We start from the raw sequence: 23840 nt of genomic DNA, 5'->3' as shown, positions 1-23840 counted from the left end.
TGCCACCCCGGCACAGGATGTCTGCAGAGCCGGCACCGGAGGCAGATGCCAGCAGGAGGGGCCTCAAGAAGCCCTGTTCATTCAGCATCGAGGACATCCTCTCCAGCCCAGCAGAGAAGAGCCCCCAGGTCCTGGTCCCACTGTGCCTACGGAGCATCTTGGACTGCACACCCAAAGGGCTGTGCGAGCTAGAGAGCATCCCAGCCGGCTCCCTGCAGGAGGAGGAGGAGGACGAGGAGGAGGAAGAGCTGGAAGGGGCAGGCTGCAACTGCTGCTGCTGCTCTCACACGAGTGTCCGCTCCCTCCAGGACTCACCAAGCTGGCTGGGTGAGTGTTTGGCTTTGGCTCACAGTGGAGGGCTCACGGAGGGGCTGGTTCCAGTGCTGGGTGGAGGGGAAAACCTGGGTGTTGAGTGACAAAATAGCCTCTGGTCTCCCTCCAGCTCCAGCCAGCTCAGCTCTGCTCTCAGCCTGGCTGCCAGCACCAGGCAATCCTCCCTGCAGTGCTGCTGGGGGTTCAAAAGCAGCAGGTGCTGTTTGTTGCTGGGTACCACTGCTGCAGTGTAAGACACCTGAGATGCTTCCAGGGGTGCACATTCTCTCTGGAGCGTGGGCCCCCACGGTCGTGCTGCCCACGTGCAGAGCTGTGCCTGTGCTTCCTGGGAAACCTCACTTGTCCTTTAAGGAAAAGAGGGTTTGGCTGCCCCTAGCTTTCAGGAAAAGAGGTAGCAAACACTTAAAAAGGCAGACCAAGAGCACCTCAAAAGTTCAGAGCCGCCCTGTGTCAGGGCTGAAACGCAGCTCCTCACCAGGCTGTGAGCTGCTGCTGTTTCCTGGGGCTGGCCAGAAAACTCAAGCAGTGCTCCCCACCTGCCAAAGGGGTCACAGAATCATTGAATCAGGCAGGGTTGGAAGGGACCACAAGGATCAGCCAGCTCCAGTCCCCCTGCCACGGGCAGGGACACCTCACACTAGAGCAGGCTGCCCACAGCCTCATCCAGCCTGGCCTTAAACACCTCCAGGGATGAGATTTCCACCACCTCCCTGGGCAACCTGTGCCAGGCTCTCACCACCCACACACTGAAGAACTTCTTCCTAACATCCAGTCTGACTCTCCCCACCTCCAGCTTTGTTCCATTCCCCCCAGGTCCCCCCCTGGTCTCTGACAGCCTAAAAAGTCCCTCCCCAGCTTTCTTGTAGCCCACTTGAGATACTGAAAGGCCACAGTAAGGCGATGCCCTAAGCCCTTCCGTGGCTGGCACGGCGATCGCACAGCTCACCGCCCACGCCGGCTGGGCAGCTGCCTCCTTCCAGACACCCCCTGCGGCTGCAGCTTATGCCTGAAGTGTGCCCAGCAAGGCAGCGCCGGAGCCCCCCAGCCCTGACGCTGCTGCCGTGGCTCTCCCCACGCAGACGCCCGCTTGCCCTGGCCCACGCAGCTCTTCCACTCGGCAGCCAGGGGCTGTAGGAGTGCCCAGGGCAGCTCGGGCGAGCTGCAGCCGCTGCAGCGGCGGACGCGCCGGCACCGCACCATCTTCACCGAGGAGCAGCTGCAGGCCCTGGAGGCACTTTTCCACCAGAACCAGTACCCAGACGTCATCACCCGCGAGCTGCTGGCGACCCGCATCCACCTGAAGGAGGAGAGGGTGGAGGTGAGACCTGGCGCCGGGCGGCTGCTGCGGGCTGCAGCGCCTGGGGCACGGCGCTGCCTCCGCTGGGAGCTGCAGTGCCTGGGGCGCGGCGCTGCCTCCGCTGCGAGCTGCAGTGCCCGGGGCACGGCGCTGCCTCCGCTGGGAGCTGCAGTGTCCGGGGCACGGCGCTGCCTCCGCTGGGAGCTGCAGTGTCCGGGGCACGGCGCTGCCTCCGCTGGGAGCTGCAGTGTCCGGGGCACGGCGCTGCCTTCGCTGGGAGCTGCAGCGCCTGGGGCGCGGCGCTGCCTTCGCTGGGAGCTGCAGTGCCTGGGGCAGGGCGCTGCCTCCGCTGCGAGCTGCAGTGCCCGGGGCACGGCGCTGCCTCCGCTGCGAGCTGCAGTGCCCGGGGCTTAGCTCAGGCACCGACCTTGGCTGTTTGGCTAAGCACTGGAAGAGCACAGAACAGCCCTGCCAGGCTGATCTGCTCTGGTGTCCAGCCCTATCCCCTCCTCTCAGCTACACAAACACTGAGGCGTGCCCAGCGCTGCCCACCCCTGCACCCACACCTGTCTCCCTGCTTATCTGACCTGCCACGGGGGGCTCCCAGCTCCCTCCTGCCCCGGAGGCTTGCCAGGGAGGGACTGATTAAACGCTGGGTCAGATTCTGATGTTGGGAAGTGGATCACAGCACCCTAAAGCTTTGGCTGTACGGTGCAGGAGGGCACCTGCCTGCCCCGCTCCAAGGAGCAGATGAGATGCCAAAGTTCTTCTCTCGTTTTGCACTCTCAAGGTTTGGTTCAAAAATCGCCGGGCCAAGTGGCGGCACCAGAAGAGGGCATCCGCTTCAGCACCGATCCTCCGCGGCAGCAGGAGGCCCCCTAAGGAGAGCTGCTAGCGGCTGCCAAGCTGCGTGGCTGCAGGTGAAAGCCAAGAGCATCCCCTCCCCACAGCTGACAGGCTCTGTAGGGAGCAGCCCCGCGGGGGCTCATGAAGCCAGAGGGGAGGTCTGTGATTCCCAGAGGAGGTAAAAGGAGACAGCACTTCCACATCCCAGTTTTTCCTTCCCAGCTTAGTTCACACAGCAGCTCAGCAGGCAGCGTCTGCAGCTGCTGAAGCAGAAATCACTGCCAGCAGCCTGCGCAGGGGCCAGAGCTGTGGCAGCACAAAACGTGTGTGCTTCAGGGGAAGGGAAGTCTCCTCTTAGACTCACAGCATCGTTCATGTTGGAAAAGACCTTTAAAATCATCAAGCCCAACCATAACCCAGCTACCAGGAACACTCAGCTCTACCCTGAAGTGCCACATCTGCACACGTCCAGGGACGAGGACTGCACCACCTCCCTGGGCAGCCTGTGCCAACTCCTCACCACTGTCTCAGTAGGGAAGTGTTTCCCAGTGTCCAACCTAACCCTCCCCTGGCACAGCTTCAGCCATCTGCTCTCGTCCTGCCGCTGGTTACCTGGGAGAAGAGACCACCCCCAGCCCCACTGCAGCCTCCTTTTGGGTAGCTGCAGAGGGGATCCGAGCAGTGGCAATACCTTTCTGTTCCTCTCACTTCTTAACTCTCTCTCTCTCTTTTCCCCGCTCCTTTCCCCCGCGTTCCCTCTGCTCCAGCCCATTACCAGGGGTTTGCATTGTCTCTAATAAACTGCGCTCAGCAGCTGCTTGGTGCTGGGTTGCTTTACATTGCTCCAAGGGAAGCTCTGAATCTTAGCACAGCCTCCTGCGCTGCCAGGGCTGGCTCACGACACTGGCTCATGACAGACGCCCTTGGCCACCTGGGCTCACTGCTGGTTTGCGTTCAGCTACCCCCAGCACCCCCGGATCCTTTGCCCCGGGGCAGCTTCCCTAGAGCACTGCTCGGGACTGAGGTGACCCAAGCGCAGGACTCGGCTCTCGCCGTGCTGAACCTGCGCTCCCACCCTCAAGCGGATCGACTTTCCCGCTCGGGTTGGTGGCACCTGCAGATCCGCTGGTGGTGCCCCGGAGCCCTCTATCCCAACCATTAGCGGCACAGAACCGGCCCCGAGCCCCCGGGGAGGCTGCCGTGAGCGGCGCCAGCTGCCTCCAGCTCGGCTTATCACAGCTCCCTGGGCCCGGCCGGGCAGGTGCCAGTGCAGCCGAGGGTCCGCCTGGCTGTGCCAAGCTCCGGGAGCGTGCTGCGGGGGACGCTGACAGCCGGTGCCGGTGCCGGTGCCGGTGCCGGTGCCGGTGCCGGTGCCGGTGCCGGTGCCGGTGCCGGTGCCGGTGCCGGAGCGCAGAGCGCGGAACGGGAGGGACCTCCCAGCCGCCAGGGGGCAGAGCGCCCCGAGCCCGCTCCCGCGTCGCGGAAATATGACGCCACGGGATGGCGCGGGGGCGTGACGTCACGGCGCGTCGCTCTGCGACGGCGGCTGAGGAGGGCCAAGGTTCGCGGCCCGCCCGGCGCTATGGAGGCGGCGGCGCCGGTCCCAGCCGCTCCGGCGGTCCCAGCCGCTCCGGCGGCCTCCTCCAGCGCCTTGGTGCCGGCTGCTGCCGCCGCCACCGCCCTAGCGACGGTGAAGGAGGCGACTCCGCCGACCGCTAAGCGCCCGAAGAAGATCCTGGATGAGGACGCCTACATCGAGGTAGGCCTCCGGGCCGGGGCCCGCTCTGCACCCGGGGAGGACGGGGACAGAGCTCGGCGGACCGCGCCGGGAGCGGGACCGGGACCGTGCCCTGCTGGCACCGGAGCCGAGCGGCTCCCGGCTCGGGTCTGTGCGGCTCCAGCCTGTGCCGAGTGTGGGCCTGAGGGCGAGGCAGCTCTGGGGTTGCTGCTTGAGCTCCCAGGGCGCTGCCACCTGCCCAGCCCCGGCCCGAACAGCCTCAGGCTGCCCGTCCTGCCCGCGGGCTGTGTGCCGCTGCCCGCAGGCAGAGCCGGCGCTCCGGCTCCCAGCGCGGCCGTGCCGCTGTCTCTCTCTGCAGAGCCTGGAGAAGATCATCCAGAGAGACTTCTTCCCGGACGTGGAGAAGCTGCGAGCGCAGAAGGAGTATCTGGAGGCTGAAGAAAATGGGGACTTGGAGAAGATGAGACAAATTGCTATCAAGTTTGGCTCCTCCCTGGGCAGGTCATCAAGGGACACACCTGCACCCTGTAAGAACTGCCTCACTGGGGCATAAGGAGGCCGAGGGGGGCATGTTGGGAGAGAAAAACCAAGGGGTGGGTGCCAGAGGCCTTGCTCTGGACTCCTGACTTTTAGACTTTTTTAGCAGCTCTGCTGCTACAGGCTGGGGACAGAGGGGTGGAGAGCAGCCAGGAAGAAAGGCACCTGGGGGTACTGGTAGGTAGTAGCTGAACATGAGTGTGCCCAGGTGGCCAAGAGAGCCAATGGCATCCTGGGCTGGCTCAGGAGCAGTGTGGGCAGCAGGACAAGGGAGGTTCTTCTGCCCCTGTGCTCAGCACTGCTCAGGCCACACCTGGAGTGCTGTGTCCAGTTCTGGGCTCCTCCATTGCAGAGAGATGTTGAGGTGCTGAAGGTGCTCAGAGCAGGGCAGCAAGGCTGGGGAGGGGCCTGGAGCACAGCCCTGAGAGGAGAGGCTGAGGGAGCTGGGGGGGTGCAGCCTGCAGCAGAGGAGGCTCAGGGCAGAGCTCATTGCTGTCTGCAGCTGCCTGCAGGGAGGCTGTAGCCAGGTGGGGTTGGGCTCTGCTGCCAGGCAGCCAGGGCCAGAAGAAGGGGACACACCTGAAGCTGTGCCAGGGCAGGTCTAGGCTGGATGTTAAGAGGAAGTTGTTGGTAGAAAGTGATTGGCACTGGAATGGGCTGCCCAGGGAGGTGGTGGAGTGGCCGTGGCTGGAGGTGTTGCAGCCAAGCCTGGCTGGGGCACTTAGTGCCATGGTCTGGTTGACTGGACAGGGCTGGGTGCTAGGTTGGACTGGATGATCTTGGAGCTCTCTTCCAACCTGGTTGATTCTGTGATTCTATGACTTGTTTGACACACAACTCCTGTAGTGGGAGATGTCACACCAACATATTCCATGCCCTAGTAACCATGTGAGCCTTTTTTTTCTGTCACAGATGTTACTCCAGCCACTTTTGAAACCCCAGAAACGCATCCAGGTGGCCTTCCACTAGGGAATAAATCCAAAGCTGGAACCAAAGCTACAGAGGAAGGTAGGAAGCTGATGTTTCTGTAGCTGAAAATACATTTGTGAGCTATGAGGGGTTTGGCTGTTTAGCAGATGTTTAAGCAGTTTCCTTTAGTAGGTGGAAATGATCACTCTGATGCATGTAACTGTTTACATCCTGTGTGTGAGTTCTCAATTATGGCTCTCTAAGCTTTAAAGTCATTGGATCTCTCTGAAGGCAGTACAGTTTTCCTGTGTCACCTGAAATTAAGTATGAAGTAAGCAAAAGTTGTGGAGTCAGAGCTATTCATGGGGTATGTTAAAAGTGGCTGCTGGCAGCTGGCCACTTGTGCACTGTGCCTTTCACACAAAGAGCTATGAATGCCACAAGATTTTGTGTGAAAGTTGGTTATATGTCTTCCCCCCCAAAAAAAAAAGCCTTTATGATTGTACCACTCTGTATATGTTTTGCTAACCAAGTCCCATGTTAAGTTTTGGTGGCTCCATAGAAGCCTTGGTCAGAAGGGATGAAGAGTTAGATATAAGGGAGGTATTAACCTTTCTCAGGCTTCTCTCCTTCTCTCTTGCTAGGAGAAGCAGAAAAAGAAGATAAAGATGCACTTCCCAGTCTGGATACCTTCTTAGCAAAACACACCAGTGAGGATAATGCTTCATTTGAGCAGATCATGGAAGTGGCCAAGGAGAAGGAGAAGGTCAAGCATGCTTGGTTGTACAGTGCAGAGGAGGAGTACACCCAGGTAGGGAAATGGCTCAGCTCCATCTCTGCTCTTCCCATTTTACTGCGTTTTCTCTTGTTTGATTCAGTAGATATTGTCTTACTTCTGGGTTTGAGTCCTGCTGTGAATAGGGATGAGGATTTGTTGGTGCTGAGGGTAGGGAGGGCTATTGCATGACACCGTTGGATGGCTTCTGTTATGGCCCTCAAATAGGAAAGTCTTGGTCTGCAGTAGTAGGTATGTGAGGTGATGCCATCTCAATCAGAGTTAAGCTTGAGTTTGTTGGATCCTGTGACAGCTCATTTCTTCTCTTTGCAACCCTGTTTCTATCCCATCTGATAACACAAGAGCAGTGTTGGCACAGGGTAGTTGCCGTAGCTGAGGATCTGTCTCTTCCTAAAGGTTTGAGGCTGGGAGGCACTGCATTAAGTGCAAGTTTTGCCCTCCTTGGCAGCACTTCCATGAACAGCAATACCAAGGTGAGCAGCTGAGGGCAGTTCCTGTTGCTCATCTGCCAGCCCTTTATTACTTGCAGTCAGATTGGCTTTCTGTTGTCAGGGATAAGCCATGCAGTGGCCAAAGTGCTGTAGTTGCCATGGCTGGTTGTGCTGTCTTCCTCAGCTGGCTTCATGGCAGGTTCAGGAGCTGTTCTGAGGCTGCCTTCTGCTATGAGGACAGGCTACAAGAGTTGGGGCTCTTCAGCCTGCAGAAGAGAAGGCTTCCAGGAGACCTTATAGTGGCCTTCCAGTATCTGAAGGGGGCTACAGGAAGGCTGGGGAGGAACTATTGGCAAGGTCTGGTAATGACAGGACAAAGGCTAATGGGTTTGAACTGGCAGAGGGGAGATTCAAACTAGATGTTAGTTACAGGGAGGGTGGTGAGACACTGGCACAGGTTGCCCAGAGAGGTTGTGGCTGCTCCCTCCCTGGAGATGTTCAAGGCCAGGTTGGATGAGACCTCGAGCAGTCTGTTCTAGTGGGAGGTGTCCCTGCCTATGGCAGGGGCTGGAACTGGATGAGCTTTGAGGTCCCTTCCAACCTAAACCGTTCTGTGATCTTTCTCCATCAGCAGTGAGCATCTGGCACTGCCGTTGCCAGGTGTCAGTGATGGATGTGAGCTGCTGTGCCTCTTAATGAAGTTTGGCACTGAGATGTGGCTGTTTGCTGCTGTCCTTGTGAGTGAGTGCTATGGTTTTGTCCCAGCAAACGTAAGCCCTGGGAGGCTGTTACAATAACAGTGCCCTCTGTGGCTCCTTTGTACATCCTCTTTGAATGCTTCCATCCAGCCTTTAAAGGCAGGCAGCAGGAGGATATTCCCAGAGCACAGGAGTTGTTTCAGGTCAAGGTGAAGTTGCAGGAGCTGGTCTTGTGCTCCTGTTTTGGCTTCACAGAATCATCAGGGTTGGAAGGGACCTCAAGGATCATCCAGCTCCAACCCCCCTGCCATGGGCAGGGACACCTCACACTAGATCATGTTGCCCAGAGCCACCTCCAGCCTGGCCTTACATCCAGGGATGAGGCTTCCACCACCTCCCTGGGCAACCTGTGCCAATGTCTCACCACCCTCATGATGAAGAACTTATTCCTAACATCCAATCTGAATCTCCCCACTTCCAGTTTTGCTCCATTCCCCCAGTTCTGTCATTGCCTGACACCCTAAAAAGTCCCTCAGCACCTTTCTTGTAGTCCACTTCAGTTACCTGAAGGCCACAATGAGGTCTCCTTGGAGCCTTCTCCAAACTGAACAGCCTCAGCCCTCAGCTTGTCCTCGCAGCAGAGCAGCTCCAGCCCGCTGATCCTTCTCGTGGCCTTGCACTTCCTTGCCCAGCCTGTTGGTGTAGCAGCAGCTCAGCTGTGCCTCATGGCACCTACTGGGGATGCTGCTATTTACATGTGTATGGGTGGCACAGCTAAGCTGATGGCTTTAACGCAGAGCTGCTGGCAGTAAGTGCCCAGTTTAATTAGCTGGCAGGTTCGGCTTGGCTCCCTTATCAGTGGCTGGCTGCCTGCTGTCAGTTTCTTTTGGGCTTCACTGGTGCTGCTAACAGCACACAAGTAGGCAGTAGTCTGTTGGTGGCAAATGCTCCCATAGCTGCTCTGACCCGTGGGGATCTTTGCAAGCTCTGCAAGCACTGAAGAAGTGTCTGTTCCTCTCCTCCTGCTTGCGTTTGCACTAGACTGGGGTGGTGCAAATATGCAAAACCTTGTAGGTGCCTTTACAGAGCCACAGATTGCACTGGGTTGGAAGGGACCCTCCGAGGCTCTTGTTCACCCCCCCTGCACTGAGCAGGGACACCTCCAGCCAGAGCAGGCTGCCCAAGGACACACTGAGTCTGATCTTGAATGTCTCCAGGGGTGGGGCCTCAGCAGTCTTATTTAGCAGGGAATGCTGCATTGGAGTTTTAATGAGTAAATAGAGAAGCAGCAGTGAAAATGTGAACCCTCCTGAGTGCTGTCATAACATGTAGTGGAGAGTCATCACCATAGTCTTCCTCAGAAGCTACTTCTTTACTTCCTTGCTCTCAGGCCAGAACTGGGTGCAGGCTCACCTGGGAACAGGATGGTTTGTTAGATGTGCTCCTGCCGTGCCAGGTGCAGAGTGCTGGGGCAGGTAGCTGAGCCCAGGAGTGAGCTCCCTTGCTAAAAGGACTGCAAGAGTCTCTTTCAGGTGTGTTTTTTTTATCTCCTTCTCCCTTTCAGCGACGGACTGAGAACTTGGCACTGCCTTCAGCAGAGCAGCAGGCTCTGGAGAGCGTGAAAGCTGGGCTGGAGACCTGGGAGTACAAAGCTCGCAACACCCTCATGTACTACCCAACAGGTGAGCCTGCAGCTGTCTCAGAGGCCCCTGGCCTTTTTGCCCTGCCCCCCCTTGCCTTTTTGCCCTGCCCCCCCTTGCCTTTTTGCCCTGCCCCCCCTTGCCTTTTTGCCCTGCCCCCCCTTGCCTTTTTGCCCTGCCCCCCCTTGCCTTTTTGCCCTGCCCCCCCTTGCCTTTTTGCCCTGCCCCCCCTTGCCTTTTTGCCCTGCCCCCCCTTGCCTTTTTGCCCTGCCCCCCCTTGCCTTTTTGCCCTGCCCCCCCTGCCCAGATTTCAGGTGCCACACATCATGCATCTGGTGCAGATTTTGCCTAGGGATGCCCGCAGCAGCCACTGCTGGGCTCTGTGCCGCTCTGGCAGCGTGTGCAGGTGTCCTGTCTGGGAGCTGGGGGCACACTGCTGGGTTCTGTGCTGCTCTGGCAGCGTGTGCAGGTGTCCTGTCTGGGAGCTGGGGGCACACTGCTGGGTTCTGTGCTGCACTGGCAGCGTGTGCAGGTGTCCTGTTTGGGAGCTGGGGGCACACTGCTGGGCTCTGTGCTGCTCTGGCAGCGTGTGCAGGTGTCCTGTTCGGGAGCTGGGGGCACACTGCTGGGCTCTGCGCTGCACTGGCAGCGTGTGCAGGTGTCCTGTCTGGGAGCTGGGGGCACACTGCTGGGCTCTGTGCTGCTCTGGCAGCGTGTGCAGGTGTCCTGTTCGGGAGCTGGGGGCACACTGCTGGGCTCTGCGCTGCACTGGCAGCGTGTGCAGGTGTCCTGTTTGGGAGCTGGGGGCACACTGCTGGGCTCTGCGCTGCACTGGCAGCGTGTGCAGGTGTCCTGTTCGGGAGCTGGGGGCACACTGCTGGGCTCTGCGCTGCGCTGGCAGCGTGTGCAGGTGTCCTGTTTGGGAGCTGGGGGCACACTGCTGGGCTCTGCGCTGCGCTGGCAGCGTGTGCAGGTGTCCTGTTTGGGAGCTGGGGGCACACTGCTGGGCTCTGTGCTGCACTGGCAGCGTGTGCAGGTGTCCTGTTGTTCGGGAGCTGGGGGCACACTGCTGGGCTCTGTGCTGCACTGGCAGCGTGTGCAGGTGTCCTGTTCGGGAGCTGGGGGCACACTGCTGGGCTCTGTGCTGCACTGGCAGCGTGTGCAGGTGTCCTGTTCGGGAGCTGGGGGCACACTGCTGGGCTCTGTGCTGCGCTGGCAGTGTGTGCAGGTGTCCTGTTGTTCGGGAGCTGGGGGCACACTGCTGGGTTCTGTGCTGCGCTGGCAGCGTGTGCAGGTGTCCTGTTTGGGAGCTGGGGGCACACTGCTGGGCTCTGTGCTGCTCTGGCAGCGTGTGCAGGTGTCCTGTTCGGGAGCTGGGGGCACACTGCTGGGCTCTGCGCTGCACTGGCAGCGTGTGCAGGTGTCCTGTCTGGGAGCTGGGGGCACACTGCTGGGTTCTGTGCTGCGCTGGCAGCGTGTGCAGGTGTCCTGTTGTTCGGGAGCTGGGGGCACACTGCTGGGCTCTGTGCTGCACTGGCAGCGTGTGCAGGTGTCCTGTTGTTCGGGAGCTGGGGGCACACTGCTGGGCTCTGCGCTGCGCTGGCAGCGTGTGCAGGTGTCCTGTTCGGGAGCTGGGGGCACACTGCTGGGTTCTGTGCTGCGCTGGCAGCGTGTGCAGGTGTCCTGTTGTTCGGGAGCTGGGGGCACACTGCTGGGCTCTGCGCTGCACTGGCAGCGTGTGCAGGTGTCCTGTTGTTCGGGAGCTGGGGGCACACTGCTGGGCTCTGCGCTGCGCTGGCAGCGTGTGCAGGTGTCCTGTTCGGGAGCTGTGGGCACACTGCTGGGTTCTGTGCTGCGCTGGCAGCGTGTGCAGGTGTCCTGTTGTTCGGGAGCTGGGGGCACACTGCTGGGCTCTGCGCTGCACTGGCAGCGTGTGCAGGTGTCCTGTTTGGGAGCTGGGGGCACACTGCTGGGCTCTGCGCTGCACTGGCAGCGTGTGCAGGTGTCCTGTTGTTCGGGAGCTGGGGGCACACTGCTGGGCTCTGCGCTGCGCTGGCAGCGTGTGCAGGTGTCCTGTTGTTCGGGAGCTGGGGGCACACTGCCTGCTGTTACCCGAGCCCGCCCTTAGAGGCCGTTTTGGTTTCGCAGGTGTGCCTGAGGAGGAGGAGGTGTTCAAGAAGCCCAGGGAGGTCGTCCATCGGAACACTCGCTTCGTGAAGGACCCATTCAGCCAGGCCCTGAGCAAGTCACAGCTCCAGCAGGCTGCAGCCCTCAACGCTCAGGTTGGACTATTTTGCTGCTTCTGACTGAAGCCTCACTAAGCTCTGAGCTCAGTGTTGTTCAGCAGGCAGCAGAGCTGTGTGAGTGCTGGCTCCAGCTGACCCAGCCCTTGCTCCATGTCGATGGCTTTTGTCTCTTTATTTCAGTACAAGCAGGGCAAGGTTGGACCAGATGGGAAGGAACTGATACCTCAGGAGTCTCCAAAAGTGAATGGATATGGATTTGTGGCTACCCCCTCTCCTGCCCCTGGTAAGAGGGTTTGCCTGTGCCTGTGCTGTTCAGCACTGGGATATCATTGCTGGCTCAGACAAGCCTCCTGTCTCTGCATGCTTCACCAGCTGGTGACGTTCTGCTGTGCCAAGTATGTCCTAGTGCAGTACATTGGCAAGAGAAGTTGTGCTGTACCCAGGAGGCTCTGAGTAAGCTGCCATGTCATTGCTTAGGAATCATCTAGAGGGCAAGGAGCATTCCTAGGCAACTGGAGTGTGCTGGCTGCTTGTTTTGTTCCTTGGTGATGCTTCTCTGGAGCCTAAAGAGAAGAAATTTCACCAACACTAAGCTTCCAACAAGTGCAGGTGGCTCTTTTTCTAAGAGAGGAGCATTCAGATCAGTTCATCCAGTGTTTTGCTGAGTGATGGTTCAGCCTGGCTCATAGGGATGAGGCATATCTCCCTTCCTTTACAGTCCAAACTACTGTTTTCCTCCAGGTCTGCTGCTTTCTAGGTCCTTTCTTTGCCTGAATACACTTAGGTGTTGTAAATTCCTCCTGTTCAGATGTATTAGCTGCAGGATGCTTTCACTTAGAACAAACTGATTGGCTTCTTCCAGTTGAAATGTGAGTTTCTGAACTTCCAGCTGTTCTTCCCCAGCCAGCAGGATTTCCCTGTTCACCTGTTAATGCTAAAAGTGAACATCTGAGACTTTTTGTTTGGAAAGCCTGAAGGTGGCATTGGGAGTTCACCTCCTTCTTCCATGGTAAATGCCTCTTCCAAAGCCTAGGCAGTAAGATTTTGTAGCCAGTGACTTAATCAGACTCTTGGAATCTATCCTACAGGTGCAGCTAGGATGCAGCAGTGTCTGGCAGAGGCTATGATATGTTTAAGTCCTCTGCCCATCGCCCTGTTCTGAAATAGTTGTCTGTGGTGAAGTTTCCCTGCATGGTAGAGGAGGTGACAGGGGCCAGAGAGGAAGGATTGGAAGTGTTACTAGGAAAAAAAAATCACCACATGGGAAAATAATCAGAGGGGAAAGGCAGTGCTTGGGTGTTGTAACAGCCTGGGAGACACAGCCATGGCAGCCCTGCGAGTTGAACATTGATCAGATCCTCTCCCAGGCTGCTCTTCTCCAGGCTCAACAGCTCCAGGGCTCTCAGTCTCTATTTGTCAGCTTCTCCTCATGCATTACTTCCATGTGTGGAAGTAATTACTTCCATAGTGGAAACTGTAGGGCAGGGAGGAGGAAAGAGGCTGGAATGGTAAGAGGTATTTTCTAGATCACTGCATGGTGCAAAAGTGCTCCAAGATTGTATGAAAATGTTGCTATGTTACGTGTACTGTGAAGGTGGATGAAGTGGGGGAGTAAGACAAAACACTGCAGTTCAGCTCTGGCTGGGGTTTCCCTGGCAGTGGGGAGGCTCCTTCCTCTGGTGAGCAGTTTGCTGCATTTCACAGCATTGAGCTTCTCATCCACCAGCACCCCCAAGTCCCTCTCCTCAGGGCTGCTGTCTGGGTTTGGTGTATGATGGACAAGCAGTCAAATGTCTTGCATGAGCTGACTCTTTCAATTTGCTCTCAGGTGTGACTGAGTCTCCTTTTATGACCTGGGGGGAGATTGAGAGCACTCCTCTGCGCCTGGAGGGGTCAGAAACGCCCTACGTGGACAGAACCCCAGGACCAGCCTTCAAGGTATCCCATGTCTGCAGTCAGCATGTTGTGCTTTTGTGAAGGGAGGGAATAGGAAGGGAAAGGCAAGTGAGAAGCTGACAGATGAACTTTGCTGTGGGAGTGTGACACATCTCTGGACTCTGCTCCCAATCCTTCGGACTAATAATCTTGGCTCTGCTTGGAGGGTGGAGGTGGACATGGCCCTGAATGAAAGCTTCCCTGGTGCATATAGAATCATAGAATCAACCAGGTTGGAAGAGACCTCCAAGATCATCCAGTCCAACCTATCCCCCAGCCCTAGCCAGTCAACTAAACCATGGCACTAAGTGCCTCATCCAGGCTTTGCTTCAACACCTCCAGGCACGGTGACTCCACCACCTCCCTGGGCAGCCCATTCCAATGCCAATCACTCTCTCTGCCAACAACTTCCTCCTAACATCCAGCCTATACTTCCCTGGCACAACTTGAGACTGTGTCCCCTTGTTCTGTTGGTGGTTGCCTGGGAGAAGAGACCAACCCCCACTTGGCTACATCTTCCCTTCAGGTAGTTGTAGACAGCAGTGAGGTCCCGCCGAGCCTCCTCTTCTGCAGGCTGCACACCCCCAGCTCCCTCAGCCTCTCCTCATAGGCTTTGTGTTCCAGGCCCCTCACCAGCTTTGTTGCCCTCCTCTGGATACATTCCAGCACCTCCACATCTCTCTTGAATTGAGGGGCCCAGAACTGGACACACATAAGCTCAGTGTTTGATGATGGATGCAGCAGAGGGACTTCCAGAGGAAGCTGAAGAGATGGCTCATCTCTCTGATTTTAATGTGTGCATCAACAGAAATTGTAGGGCTTCTCTCTGTCTCAATCTTCTGACTGTCACAGCCTGAGGCAGCAGCACTTGAGAGCAGAAAAGGTGCTCTGGCTCTGCTAATGGTCCCTGGCCCTGCATGCCACCTGTCTCCTGCTGGTGTCATTGAATGTGAGCCGGCTGAGACTCTTAGTTTAAGCAAGCTGCAATTTGCTCTATGTGCCTCTGTTTTGTCAGACTCCAAAGCCCTTGACTGGTTCTCCTGCTGTTTAGCAATGTCTGTGTTTGCCTGGGAGCTGGCTGGATGCAGGCCAAGCTAGGCAGGACACAGGTGACATTGTTTGTCTAGGAGAGACAGCAGGAGGAAATGCCAGAGGTAATGGCTGATTCCTTGACTGAACTGGTTTTGCCATTTCTGCTGCTTGCTAAGGCAGGCTGAAGGTCTCTCTGTGTCCTCTCTGGCTTTTATATAGCAGCAGAGAGGTGTGGTTTTGCCTTTTCTGGTGCTTGCTAAGGCAGGCTGAAGGTCTCTCTGTGTCCTCTCTGGCTTTTATATAGCAGCAGAGAGCTGTGGTTTTGCCTTTTCTGGTGCTTGCTAAGGCAGCCTGAAGGTCTCTCTGTGTCCTCTCTGGCTTTTATATAGCAGCAGAGAGCTGTGGGTTTACCTTTTCTGGTGCTTACTAAGGCAGGTTGAAGGTCTCTCTGTGTCCTCTCTGGCTTTTATATAGCAGCAGAGAGCTGTGGTTTTACCTTTTCTGGTGCTTGCTAAGGCAGGTTGAAGGTCTCTCTGTGTCCAATCTGGCTTTTATACAGCAGCAGAGAGCTGTGGTTTTGCCATTTTTGATAGATTGAAGATGTCTCTGTGTCCTCTCTGGCTCCTGTATAACAGCAGAGAGCTGTGGGCTCTCACTTCTCCCCAGCTTAGCTCCTTGTGGTCTGCAATCCAGCTGTGAAGGGGCTTTGACTTATTTATGCACACTCAGAGGAGTGCCTTGGCAAGTGACCTGTGTGGTGCCTTCCTAGATCCTGGAGCCTGGGCGCCGTGAGAGGTTAGGACTGAAGATGGCCAATGAAGTGGCAGCTAAGAACCGAGCAAAGAAGCAGGAGGCTCTTCGGAAGGTGACAGAGAACTTGGCCAGGTGAGAGATCTCTTCTGACAGCAGAGCTGGGCTTGGGCAGGTTCTGATGAGATGCAAATCAACATAGGCAGAAAGGGAGAGTCGATAGGAGTGCTGGAAGCAGGATTTTGCTGCAGTCAGACTGCACATTTCTAGAGGTTAGAAGACAGAACTGCCAAGGGAAGGTAGCTGGGGGCTGTCCCTGCTGCTCCCTCCTGTCACCAGTGCTCCTCTGCTGTACAGCTGCCCAGCAGAGCATCTGGGCTGATGCCTTGCCCCACGGTAAGGCTTGCTTGGCTGGGTCACGGGAAGGAAGGGGCAGGCAGTGCCACCCAGGTTTGGGAGGGATGTTCCTTATCTCTCTGGAGAGGCAGGGCTGCCTTTCCCTGCAGGCAGAGGGCCTCCTGCAGCACGTGTGTCTGGTCTGTGGGAGGGGTGGATGCAGTCTGCCCGTAGAAACACTGATGCTCTTCCTGGAAAGTGGCAGAGTTTAACTGTGAAGTCTTTTAAACCTCTTTATTCCGTTGCAGCCTCACTCCTAAAGGGCTCAGCCCAGCCATGTCCCCAGCTTTGCAAAGATTGGTCAACAGGACTGCCAGCAAATACACCGACAAGGCGCTGCGAGCCAGCTACACCCCTTCCCCTGCCCACTCAGGAACTCCTGGCTACAAGACCCCAGCAAATGGGCCTCAGACCCCCACGGGCACCCCACAGGCTAGGACAGTATCACAGACACCAGTATCTCAGGATACTACATCAATCACAGACAATTTGCTGCAGCTTCCTAAGAGGAGGAAGGTTTCTGATTCCTTCTGAGCCTTCCAGTCAGCAGCAAGTGCTCAGCTGCCTGAGGGCTGGATGCTGAGAGCTGACCTCTGTGTCTTGAGACAGCTGCCAGCACACCAGCCAGTGGCTACACGACGTGGGACCAGTGCTACTCTTGCTACATAGCTAAAACAGGCAGTGGGGTGCTTCTTTGGAAGCAGAGTGTCTCCTGCTGTGGTCTAACTTCCCTTTGAACTGCATGGGAGGGATGCATAGGGCTGCTGTAGAGCAGATCCTGGACTCTGGGAGGACAGGGCTAGTTCTGTAAAGATCAGTTTCTCTTTCCGAGGTGGCTGTGCACTTCAATGTGTTTCTGTACAGGTACAGCTATTTATAAAGTGTGGAATCCTTCCTAAAATGCTGAGCTGAACTTTCTTCCTTCTTGTGAGTTGCAGAGGAGGGGCCACAACCCTGACAAGACCAGGAATGTCCCCTCTTAACTCGAGGGGAGGTGAAACTGATGCTCTCAGACCTGCCTGGAGAGTTGGTACATTAGCAAACTAGTGTGCATATGTTTTCAGACATCAGATCACACTCCCTGATAACCTGCCCTGCAAAAGGTGGCTGGTGCCACGTGTGAGTTGTGCAGCTGGTGTGGGCAGGAACCTGAGGAACGTGAGTGTGAGAGCTGCTAAATGCCAGCGGCGCTGGGGGAAACCTGCCAGTGCGTTTTGACAGGAACTTCTCCCTGCAAAGCACACCAGAGACAGCTCTGTGGAGAGCAGCAGCTTTCAGCTGCTCTCTCACCTCAGCAGAGGTGAATGCCAACAGCAAGGGCTGCTGCTGAAAGGGTGCAGAGAAGCTGGAGCTGAGAACCAAGAGTATGCAACTTAGACCAACTTTTTATGCTGTTCAGATTAGCCACCCTTAAGAGCCTTCTGTTCCCTTCTCTCCTCCTCCTGAATGCGATTTGGTTTGCTGCAGGTGCTCAGGCTTTCCTTCACGTGGACTTTGGGAACTCTCCCCCTCTTCTGCAGCCGGGAGAGGGGAAGAGATGGTGGATTTTGGAGTCTGCAGCCACGGGTGTTTCAAAACTTCATCTATGCACAGCCTCTGAGACACATCAGGCTGGAGCAAGCGGGAAACGAGGTCCTGAAAGTCTGCGGTCTGGCGTTTTGGGTCAGGGAAGGGAATCCTCTGCCGTTTCTGAAGGGAGATCATTTTCTTGACGTTGGAATCATCAAAGGGCATTAAAGCATAGACCATGGCATAGAGGATGACACCCAGGCTCCAGACATCAGCAGCCCTGGGGTCGTAAGGAGTGCCCTCCAGCACCTCCGGAGCTGCGTAGGCGGCAGACCCGCAGAAGGTTTGGCTGAGGATGATGTTTCCGTTCTCATCCCGAGACAAGGATTTAGAAAAGCCAAAGTCTGACAGCTTGATGTTGAGGTCTTCATTGAGAAGGATGTTCTCACATTTCAGGTCCCTGTGAACGAGTTCCAAGTCGTGGCAGTACTTGATGGCAGAAGCCAACTGCTGAAACTTGATGCAAGCAACATCCTCCTCCATAGCTCCTGTCTCCCTGATGTAGTTCAGGAGGTCTCCCTTTTCCGCCAGCTCCATCACAATGTACACTTTGCCAGATGTCACCTCGAGGATCTCATAGGTTCTGATGATGGAGGGGTGGCTCAGACATCTCAAGAGCTTGAGTTCCCTGGGGAGGAATCTCTGCACGAAGTCAGGGGGAATGTTCTTCTTGTCGATGATCTTGATGGCCACGTTGCGCTTGAAGCGGTTGCAGTAGGCAGCTTTCACCTTGCCATAAGAGCCTTCTCCTATGGTGTTGCCCAGGGTGTAACCTCTCTTTTGAAGCAGGGCAGCATCATCCATGGTGCTGGGGGGAGCTGCATGAGTAGGCTGTGGACTGCATCATGCGTGGTGACAGGTGGTGTGCCCCTGTGCCATGGTGGCTGCCAGGGCTGCTGGTGTGCTGGCCAAGTGGGCAGCCCAGCGCTGGCTTCTGTGTGATGTCACAGGCAGTTGTGTCTGCCAGGAGGGCTTGGAAGGACCTTGCAGGTGATGTCATCCAGGGCAAGGCTTAATGTGGAGTCCCTGAGGGACACTGGCTGCCTGCTTCATAAAATGAATTTTAGCTGCAGCTTTGCTCATGGGCTTGGAAGTATCCAAAGAGTTTTCCTGTTTGAAATGAGAGCAGAGCAGGTTGAGATTGGATGCAAGGAACAAGCTCTGCACCATGAGGGTGCTGCAACACTGCAACAGGTTACCCAAGGAGATGGCTGAGGCCTCGTCCCTGGAGATGCTCAAGGTGAGGCTTGACAAAGTTCTCAGCAAGCTGATCTAGTAGAGGGTGTCCCTGCTGACTGCAGGGGGGTTGGACTGGATGACCTTTGGCAGTCACTTCCAACCCAGACCATTCTGTGGTTCTACATTAGGTGAAATTTGGTTGTCTTTTTGTATGTCTTGGATGAGCTTTTGAGCCCCACATGGGCTTGCTGCTGGTGTGCAGTGGCCATGATCCTTGTTGGGCAGCTTTCCTGGAGAGGGGTGGGGTGCTGCTTTCCCTGCCTTCCCCAGGGTTGTGTCCAACAGCTGGTTTGGGGTTTTTCTCTCCTGGGCTCGTTAGGGGAGGCAGGTTGCTGCTCTGAAATTGATTTCCTTGTCCATCCAGCCCCTCTGTTTTGTAGCTCTGATACTTGGCTGCTTTCGTGGCCTTTGCAGCTGGCTCCTAAGCCCTTGTTCAGTGAGGGAGTCACATTTTGACTTCCAGCCTCTGGTGTTTCTGAGAAAGGAAGGTGTTGGTCTGAGCTTCAGAAGGGCTGCTGGTCTGTGTGGGGCTTGCTCTGCTGTACTCAGCACCTGGGGCTTTTGGCCTGGTGTTGATTTCAGCTTTCTCACATTTGTTTTCACAACTGCTGCCTGTTTGGCTCCGGAGACTTGATGATGTTGATGATCACAACACAGGGGCTAGGGACAGTCCCACGTTGTCTCCCAGCACGGGTGGCAATGTCACTGTGAAGAACAGAAGTGGTGCTTCTGGCAGCCACACTGAGGCTTTCACTTGGCTTTTTCTGTTTGGTTTTCCCCTCCTGTTTGAAACTTTTGGCTACTTTTTCTCAAGAAGTGAGGAGCAGCTTTCACCATAGACAGCCTGCACTCAGAGCTGTGGCTGCTCCTTCGAGTGTGGGATGGGCATCAGTGCGGTGTGAGGCAGGCTGGGGACACGCTGAGCACCTTTCAGCAGGGAGCAGGCGTAGGCAGCTGTGTGCACGTCCTGCACCACGCCGGAGTGCAAGGCAGCCTGTGGAACACTTGGCAGCCCTCACGTTTCCTACAGTCAGGTGATGCTTTGCTGAAGGAGCAGCCATGGAAAATCTTACTTAGCTCCTTCAGCACTGCCTGCAGCCTCCTGTAAGGTTTGGGGTGGTTTGGTGCTGTTTGCCTTGGTGAAGAGCTTCCTTCCTTCCTTCCTCTGCTGCTGCTTCCAAAACTCCTGTCCCTGACTGGTGAAACTTTCCAGGGCACTCCTTATTTGTAGCCCATCTTGTACAGCTCAGCTGATCAGTGTGGAATTACAGGGCCACTGGATGTTAGGGGTTGGAAGGGACCTCTGGACAGCTTTGAGTCCACCTCCCCTGGCAGAGCAGGAGCAGAGAATCCAGCACAGGTCACACAGGAACACATCTGGACAGGGCTGGGAAGGCTCCAGAGAAGGAGACTCCACAGCCTCCCTGGGCAGCCTGTGCCAGGCCTCTGGGACCCTTAGAATCATAGAATCAACCAGGTTGGAAGAGACCTCCAAGATCATCCAGTCCAACCTAGCACCCAGCCCCCTTCCAGTCAAGAAGTTCTTCCTTACATTGAAGTGGAATTAAAGCAAATCCATTTACTATTCCCATGTTTTAGAGATGCTCCAAGGGCTGGAAGTGATAGCATGAGGGCAGTGGCTTTGAGCTCGAGGAGGGCAGATTGAGACTGAAGATTAAGAGGAAATTCTTTGGAGTGAGGGTAGGGAGACACTGCCACAGGTTACCCAGGGAGGTTGTGGCTGCCCTCTCCCTGCCTGGAACACAAACCCTATGAGGAGAGGCTGAGGGAGCTGGGGGTGTTTAGCCTGGAGAAGAAGAGGCTCATTGCTGTCTACAACTACCTGAAGGGAGGATGTATCTGGGTGGGGGTTGGCCTCTTCTCCCAGGCAACCAGCAACAGAACAAGGGGACACAGCCTCAAGCTGTGCCAGGGCAGGTCTAGGCTGGATGTGAGGAGGAAGTTGTTGTCAGAGAGAGTGATTGGCATTGGAATGGGCTGCCCAGGGAGGTGGTGGAGTCACCGTCCCTGGAGGTGTTGAAGCCAAGCCTGGCTGAGGCACTTAGTGCCATGGTCTGGTTGACTGGCTAGGGCTGGGTGGTAGGGTGGACTGGATGAGCTTGGAGCTCTCTTCCAACCTGGTTGATTCTATGATTCTAAGGCCAGGTTGGATGAGTCAAGCAGCCTGGGCCGGTGGGAGGTGGCCCCTGCCCATGGCAGGGAGTTGGCACTGGATGAGCTTTGAGGTCTGCTCCAACCCAAACCATTCTGTAATCTATGAATCTGTGAACCTGGCTAAATAAGAGTGAAGTTCTTAGGTCAATTTAAACCCTGATTTATTTCATAATGGTCACAGGATCTGCATACCTCCAGGCAGAAGGTCAGGCCCTGGCCTGCAGCTTGTGTCACCGAGCAGAGCAGGAGAAAGGAGCAGATGTGGCATGAGAAATGGCTGCATGCAGCAGGGAATAGCTGCTGGACCACCACTCGGGGCCCTGTCTGAACTCCATAGATGACTGAAGAGGAGCATGGGGAGCAGTTGGGGCATGGAACCCAGTGAGATGGAAGTGACCCAGAGAGAGGTGTCAGAAAAGCCAGGTTTGGCCACAGAGGTATCAGGTCTGAGCCTGATAGCAAAAGGTAATTGGAGAAGCTTTATTTTGGGAGGAGGTGATGGTTAGAAAGAGGGAGGGATCTGAAGAAGCAGCATGGGAATGTGGAGAGGAGCTGGGATGTGGGCTGGACATTGCAGAAGCAGCCTGTGATCACTGTGCATGTCTCAAACCTGCTGTCTGGTTTCCCTCATCATCTTGTTAGGCAACTCCTACCCATTCACTGCATGTCAGAGGTCTCTTCTGGGCACAGGTTGCATTAAAGGCTGGGCAGCACTTGGGGGACCATGAATTGGAAGCAGGTCGAGATGTGTGCATGTTTCACAGCCTTTCAGGCTGGTCCTGCTCACACCAAGATGTATCTGGAGGAACAAGGGATCTCTGTGAAGGATTAATTCATGCTTACAAGCAGATTGCATTGAGTATCCTGTGGAATGGTGTGGGGTTTGTGCCAGTAAACTTTTTGCTGCTGTAGCCTTACAGGGCCAAATCCAGTGTGAAAAGCCCTCTTGGTCCTCAATGACTTGTGGGTTTGGGGTTTTTTTTGTCTCTCCTGTTTTTCAGGAGGGTATTTTCCTTTTGCTGTTCCTGTATATCAGCATTCTCCTATGTGCAAGGCCTAAGTGCTCAGCTGAATTAGCACCCAGAGGTCTCCTAACACCACAGAGGTGGCTGCTGGTGGTGGCAGGGCTGCCTGCCATGTCTTGCTGCCTGCTTGCAAGAAATGATGGGAGCCTCAGTGGACCTGCAGCCCTGGGGCTGCAGCGTGCTCACAGGCAGAGTCTGTGGGTACTTGCATGTACAGCCTGGGGCTTGGCTCCTTGCTCCATGCAGGAAAAGAAGATGAGGCACTACAGGAGCGTCTTGTTCTTACAGGTGGACATGAAAGAGGCAGGCTGTGGCTGATGCGAGCAGCAGGGTGTAATTCTTAGAGAGAAAGTTGCCAGAGCTGGTAATAAAAAGCCAGAGAGGACGAGGGGGGAGGTGCTGGAACCCTGATGGAGAAGGAAGGCTCAGAGGCCTTCGTAAGGAAGCAAACCACCACTCACAGCAGAGGTGTCTGCTGCTCTTTTCCTTGCAGGGCGCAGGTAAGGAAATGCTGAGCAGCAGACAAGCAGCAGCACAGGGCTTGGTGAGGGGGGTGAGTGAGAAGAGGAACCCTCACAGGCTCCCCAAGCCACACGTGAAGCAAGCAGCCAGGCTGGGGAGCAGTGGGGACACTGTGCTGGGGCAGGAGGCTGCACTCAGGCTCTGCTTTGCTGATCCCCTGCTGCCTGCATGAGCTGTGTCTTGTGGCAGGGAGCTGAGCCTGCAGCAGGACAGCCCAAAGAGCCCCAAGCACCTCACCTCCGGGGCCCAGAGCAGTGCCCTGGGGCAGGGGCTGCAGCTTTGTACCTCCCCAAAAGCTGGTTCCAGAGAGGGCTGAGGGCTTGTGCTGCTTTCTGCTCCTCTGGTGGCTGAGCTCAGGAGGGAAGCTGCGGCTGGAGAGCCTTTGCTGCCAAAGTAAAGGAAATGGATCTGTTCACCCGGGGGAGTGGGAGATGGAGCAGTTCCTGCTTCCTGCTGCTTGCACTTTCTTTCTCAGTCTCAGGTTGCTGCTGCAAGCCTCGGTTTGGAGTCAGGCCAGGGCAAGAGCCAGGCTTGGCCACCCTCCCCGGGAGGCCCTTCCCTCTGCTCTCCCAGGCACCACGTCTGGGCACAGGGGATCAGCACCTGCTGCTTAGAGAAATGCTTATTCCCAGTAGGAAACTGGGAGTGCCTGGGACGTGCCAGCTGCTGCATGCCCTGAGCAGAGGTGCTCAGTGTGTTTTCACTTACATACCCTCACCCCTCCTGCCCAGGGCCTTGGGGTGCCCCCAGCTCCCCGCAGCACAAGCTCAGTGTCCCAGCCTGGGTTTTGGGGCTGGCACAGCTCTGCCTGGGCGCTGGCAATCCTGTGCCGTCAGTCCTTGCCAGCAGTATGGCATGGCACAGCCTGGGGTAAGGGTGCCTCTTGCCCTTCACCTTGGTGCTGCTGTGTGCCAGGGTCACTTATTGCCTGTTTGCTCAAGGGCTGTGGTGCTTGCCTGGCATACCTGTGTGCCCCAGCCCCAGCTGTGGCGTGGGCAGTTGAGGTCTGCCTTTCCCTGGGGCAGAAGGCAGGGGTGAGCAGTGCTGCAGGGTATTTATCTGTGCGCTGTCAGAGATGGTGTAATGCCCAGCCCTGGGTGGCAGGGGCTAGGAGCTGATCGGTGTGGGCTCAGCGTGTGTGGCTGGGCTGCAGGAAGCCAGGCTGAGAACAGCCTCTCCCCGCAGCATCCCTTGGGAGGAGCAGAGCTCTGGAGCTGGACGCTGGAGCCTTTGTGCTGGAGGCTGCTGTCATGCGTCAGGTCCCCAGGGCTCACGACAGCGTTGGCAGCCCCTGAGAGCTGACAAAGTGGGGTTTGGTCTAAATCTTCAGGCAGCCCCTGCTGCTTGTGCCGCACTCCAGCGGGTCCCCGAGCAGGCATCCGCGGCCGCGCAGCCCTGATGCGGCCCCGCGGGGCTCACAGCTCCGGGCCGTGGAGCCGCAGCCGAGGGCAGCAACCCTTCCCAGCCCGCTGCAACTGCTGCTGCCCTCCCAGCCAGCGAGGCGATTCCAGCTCAGCCTGGGACGCGGCTGTGGAAGGCGAAATTGCCCTTTGAGGCCGAGCACCGCCTGGGCTGTCCCCCAGCACCGGAGGAGCTGCGGCGCCGGGGCAGAGCTCCCCTCCCCAGGCCGGCTCCCCGGCAGGGACCGCCACCCCCCTGCCCAGCCGGAGGGGCAGCGACGCCCAGGCTCAAGCTCCTGCGGGCTCCTGTCATTTGTGGGGCCGTT

The 23840-nt window shown here is 56.8% G+C and overlaps 3 protein-coding genes across 3 annotated transcripts; 2 read left to right on the top strand and 1 right to left on the bottom strand.

Moving 5' to 3' along the window:
• The first annotated feature begins 17 nt into the window (after positions 1-17).
• GSC2 (goosecoid homeobox 2) lies at positions 18-3292 on the top strand. Its single transcript, XM_064168388.1, has 3 exons — positions 18-327; positions 1413-1651; positions 2421-3292. Exons 1-3 carry the CDS (start codon positions 18-20, stop codon positions 2523-2525), a joined length of 654 nt encoding a protein of 217 aa, XP_064024458.1. The 3' UTR covers positions 2526-3292.
• Positions 3293-4007: 715 nt separating this feature from the next.
• On the top strand, positions 4008-16485 carry ESS2 (ess-2 splicing factor homolog). Its single transcript, XM_064168539.1, has 10 exons — positions 4008-4235; positions 4573-4741; positions 5664-5759; positions 6305-6471; positions 9150-9267; positions 11374-11507; positions 11652-11754; positions 13300-13409; positions 15208-15323; positions 15833-16485. Exons 1-10 carry the CDS (start codon positions 4059-4061, stop codon positions 16116-16118), a joined length of 1476 nt encoding a protein of 491 aa, XP_064024609.1. The 5' UTR covers positions 4008-4058; the 3' UTR covers positions 16119-16485.
• Positions 16486-16994: 509 nt separating this feature from the next.
• TSSK2 (testis specific serine kinase 2) lies at positions 16995-17957 on the bottom strand. The gene has a single exon (XM_064169049.1). The coding sequence runs from the start codon at positions 17955-17957 to the stop codon at positions 16995-16997; it is 963 nt and encodes a 320-aa protein (XP_064025119.1).
• Positions 17958-23840: the final 5883 nt, after the last annotated feature.

Source organism: Pogoniulus pusillus, chromosome 30 (assembly GCF_015220805.1).
Source record: "Pogoniulus pusillus isolate bPogPus1 chromosome 30, bPogPus1.pri, whole genome shotgun sequence".
NCBI lineage: Eukaryota > Metazoa > Chordata > Aves > Piciformes > Lybiidae > Pogoniulus > Pogoniulus pusillus.
Note: the sequence above shows the minus strand (reverse complement) of the source record. Positions and strands in the feature narration are given on the sequence as shown.

Coding starts and splice junctions, on each gene's coding strand:
- ESS2 (XM_064168539.1), top strand. CDS start 4,059: ATGGAGGCGGCGGCGCCGGTCCCAGCCGCTCCGGCGGTCCCAGCCGCT. Junction 4,236..4,572: donor ATGAGGACGCCTACATCGAG/GTAGGCCTCCGG, acceptor CTCTCTCTGCAG/AGCCTGGAGAAGATCATCCA. Junction 4,742..5,663: donor AAGGGACACACCTGCACCCT/GTAAGAACTGCC, acceptor TTTCTGTCACAG/ATGTTACTCCAGCCACTTTT.
- GSC2 (XM_064168388.1), top strand. CDS start 18: ATGTCTGCAGAGCCGGCACCGGAGGCAGATGCCAGCAGGAGGGGCCTC. Junction 328..1,412: donor GGACTCACCAAGCTGGCTGG/GTGAGTGTTTGG, acceptor CTCCCCACGCAG/ACGCCCGCTTGCCCTGGCCC. Junction 1,652..2,420: donor TGAAGGAGGAGAGGGTGGAG/GTGAGACCTGGC, acceptor TGCACTCTCAAG/GTTTGGTTCAAAAATCGCCG.
- TSSK2 (XM_064169049.1), bottom strand. CDS start 17,957: ATGGATGATGCTGCCCTGCTTCAAAAGAGAGGTTACACCCTGGGCAAC.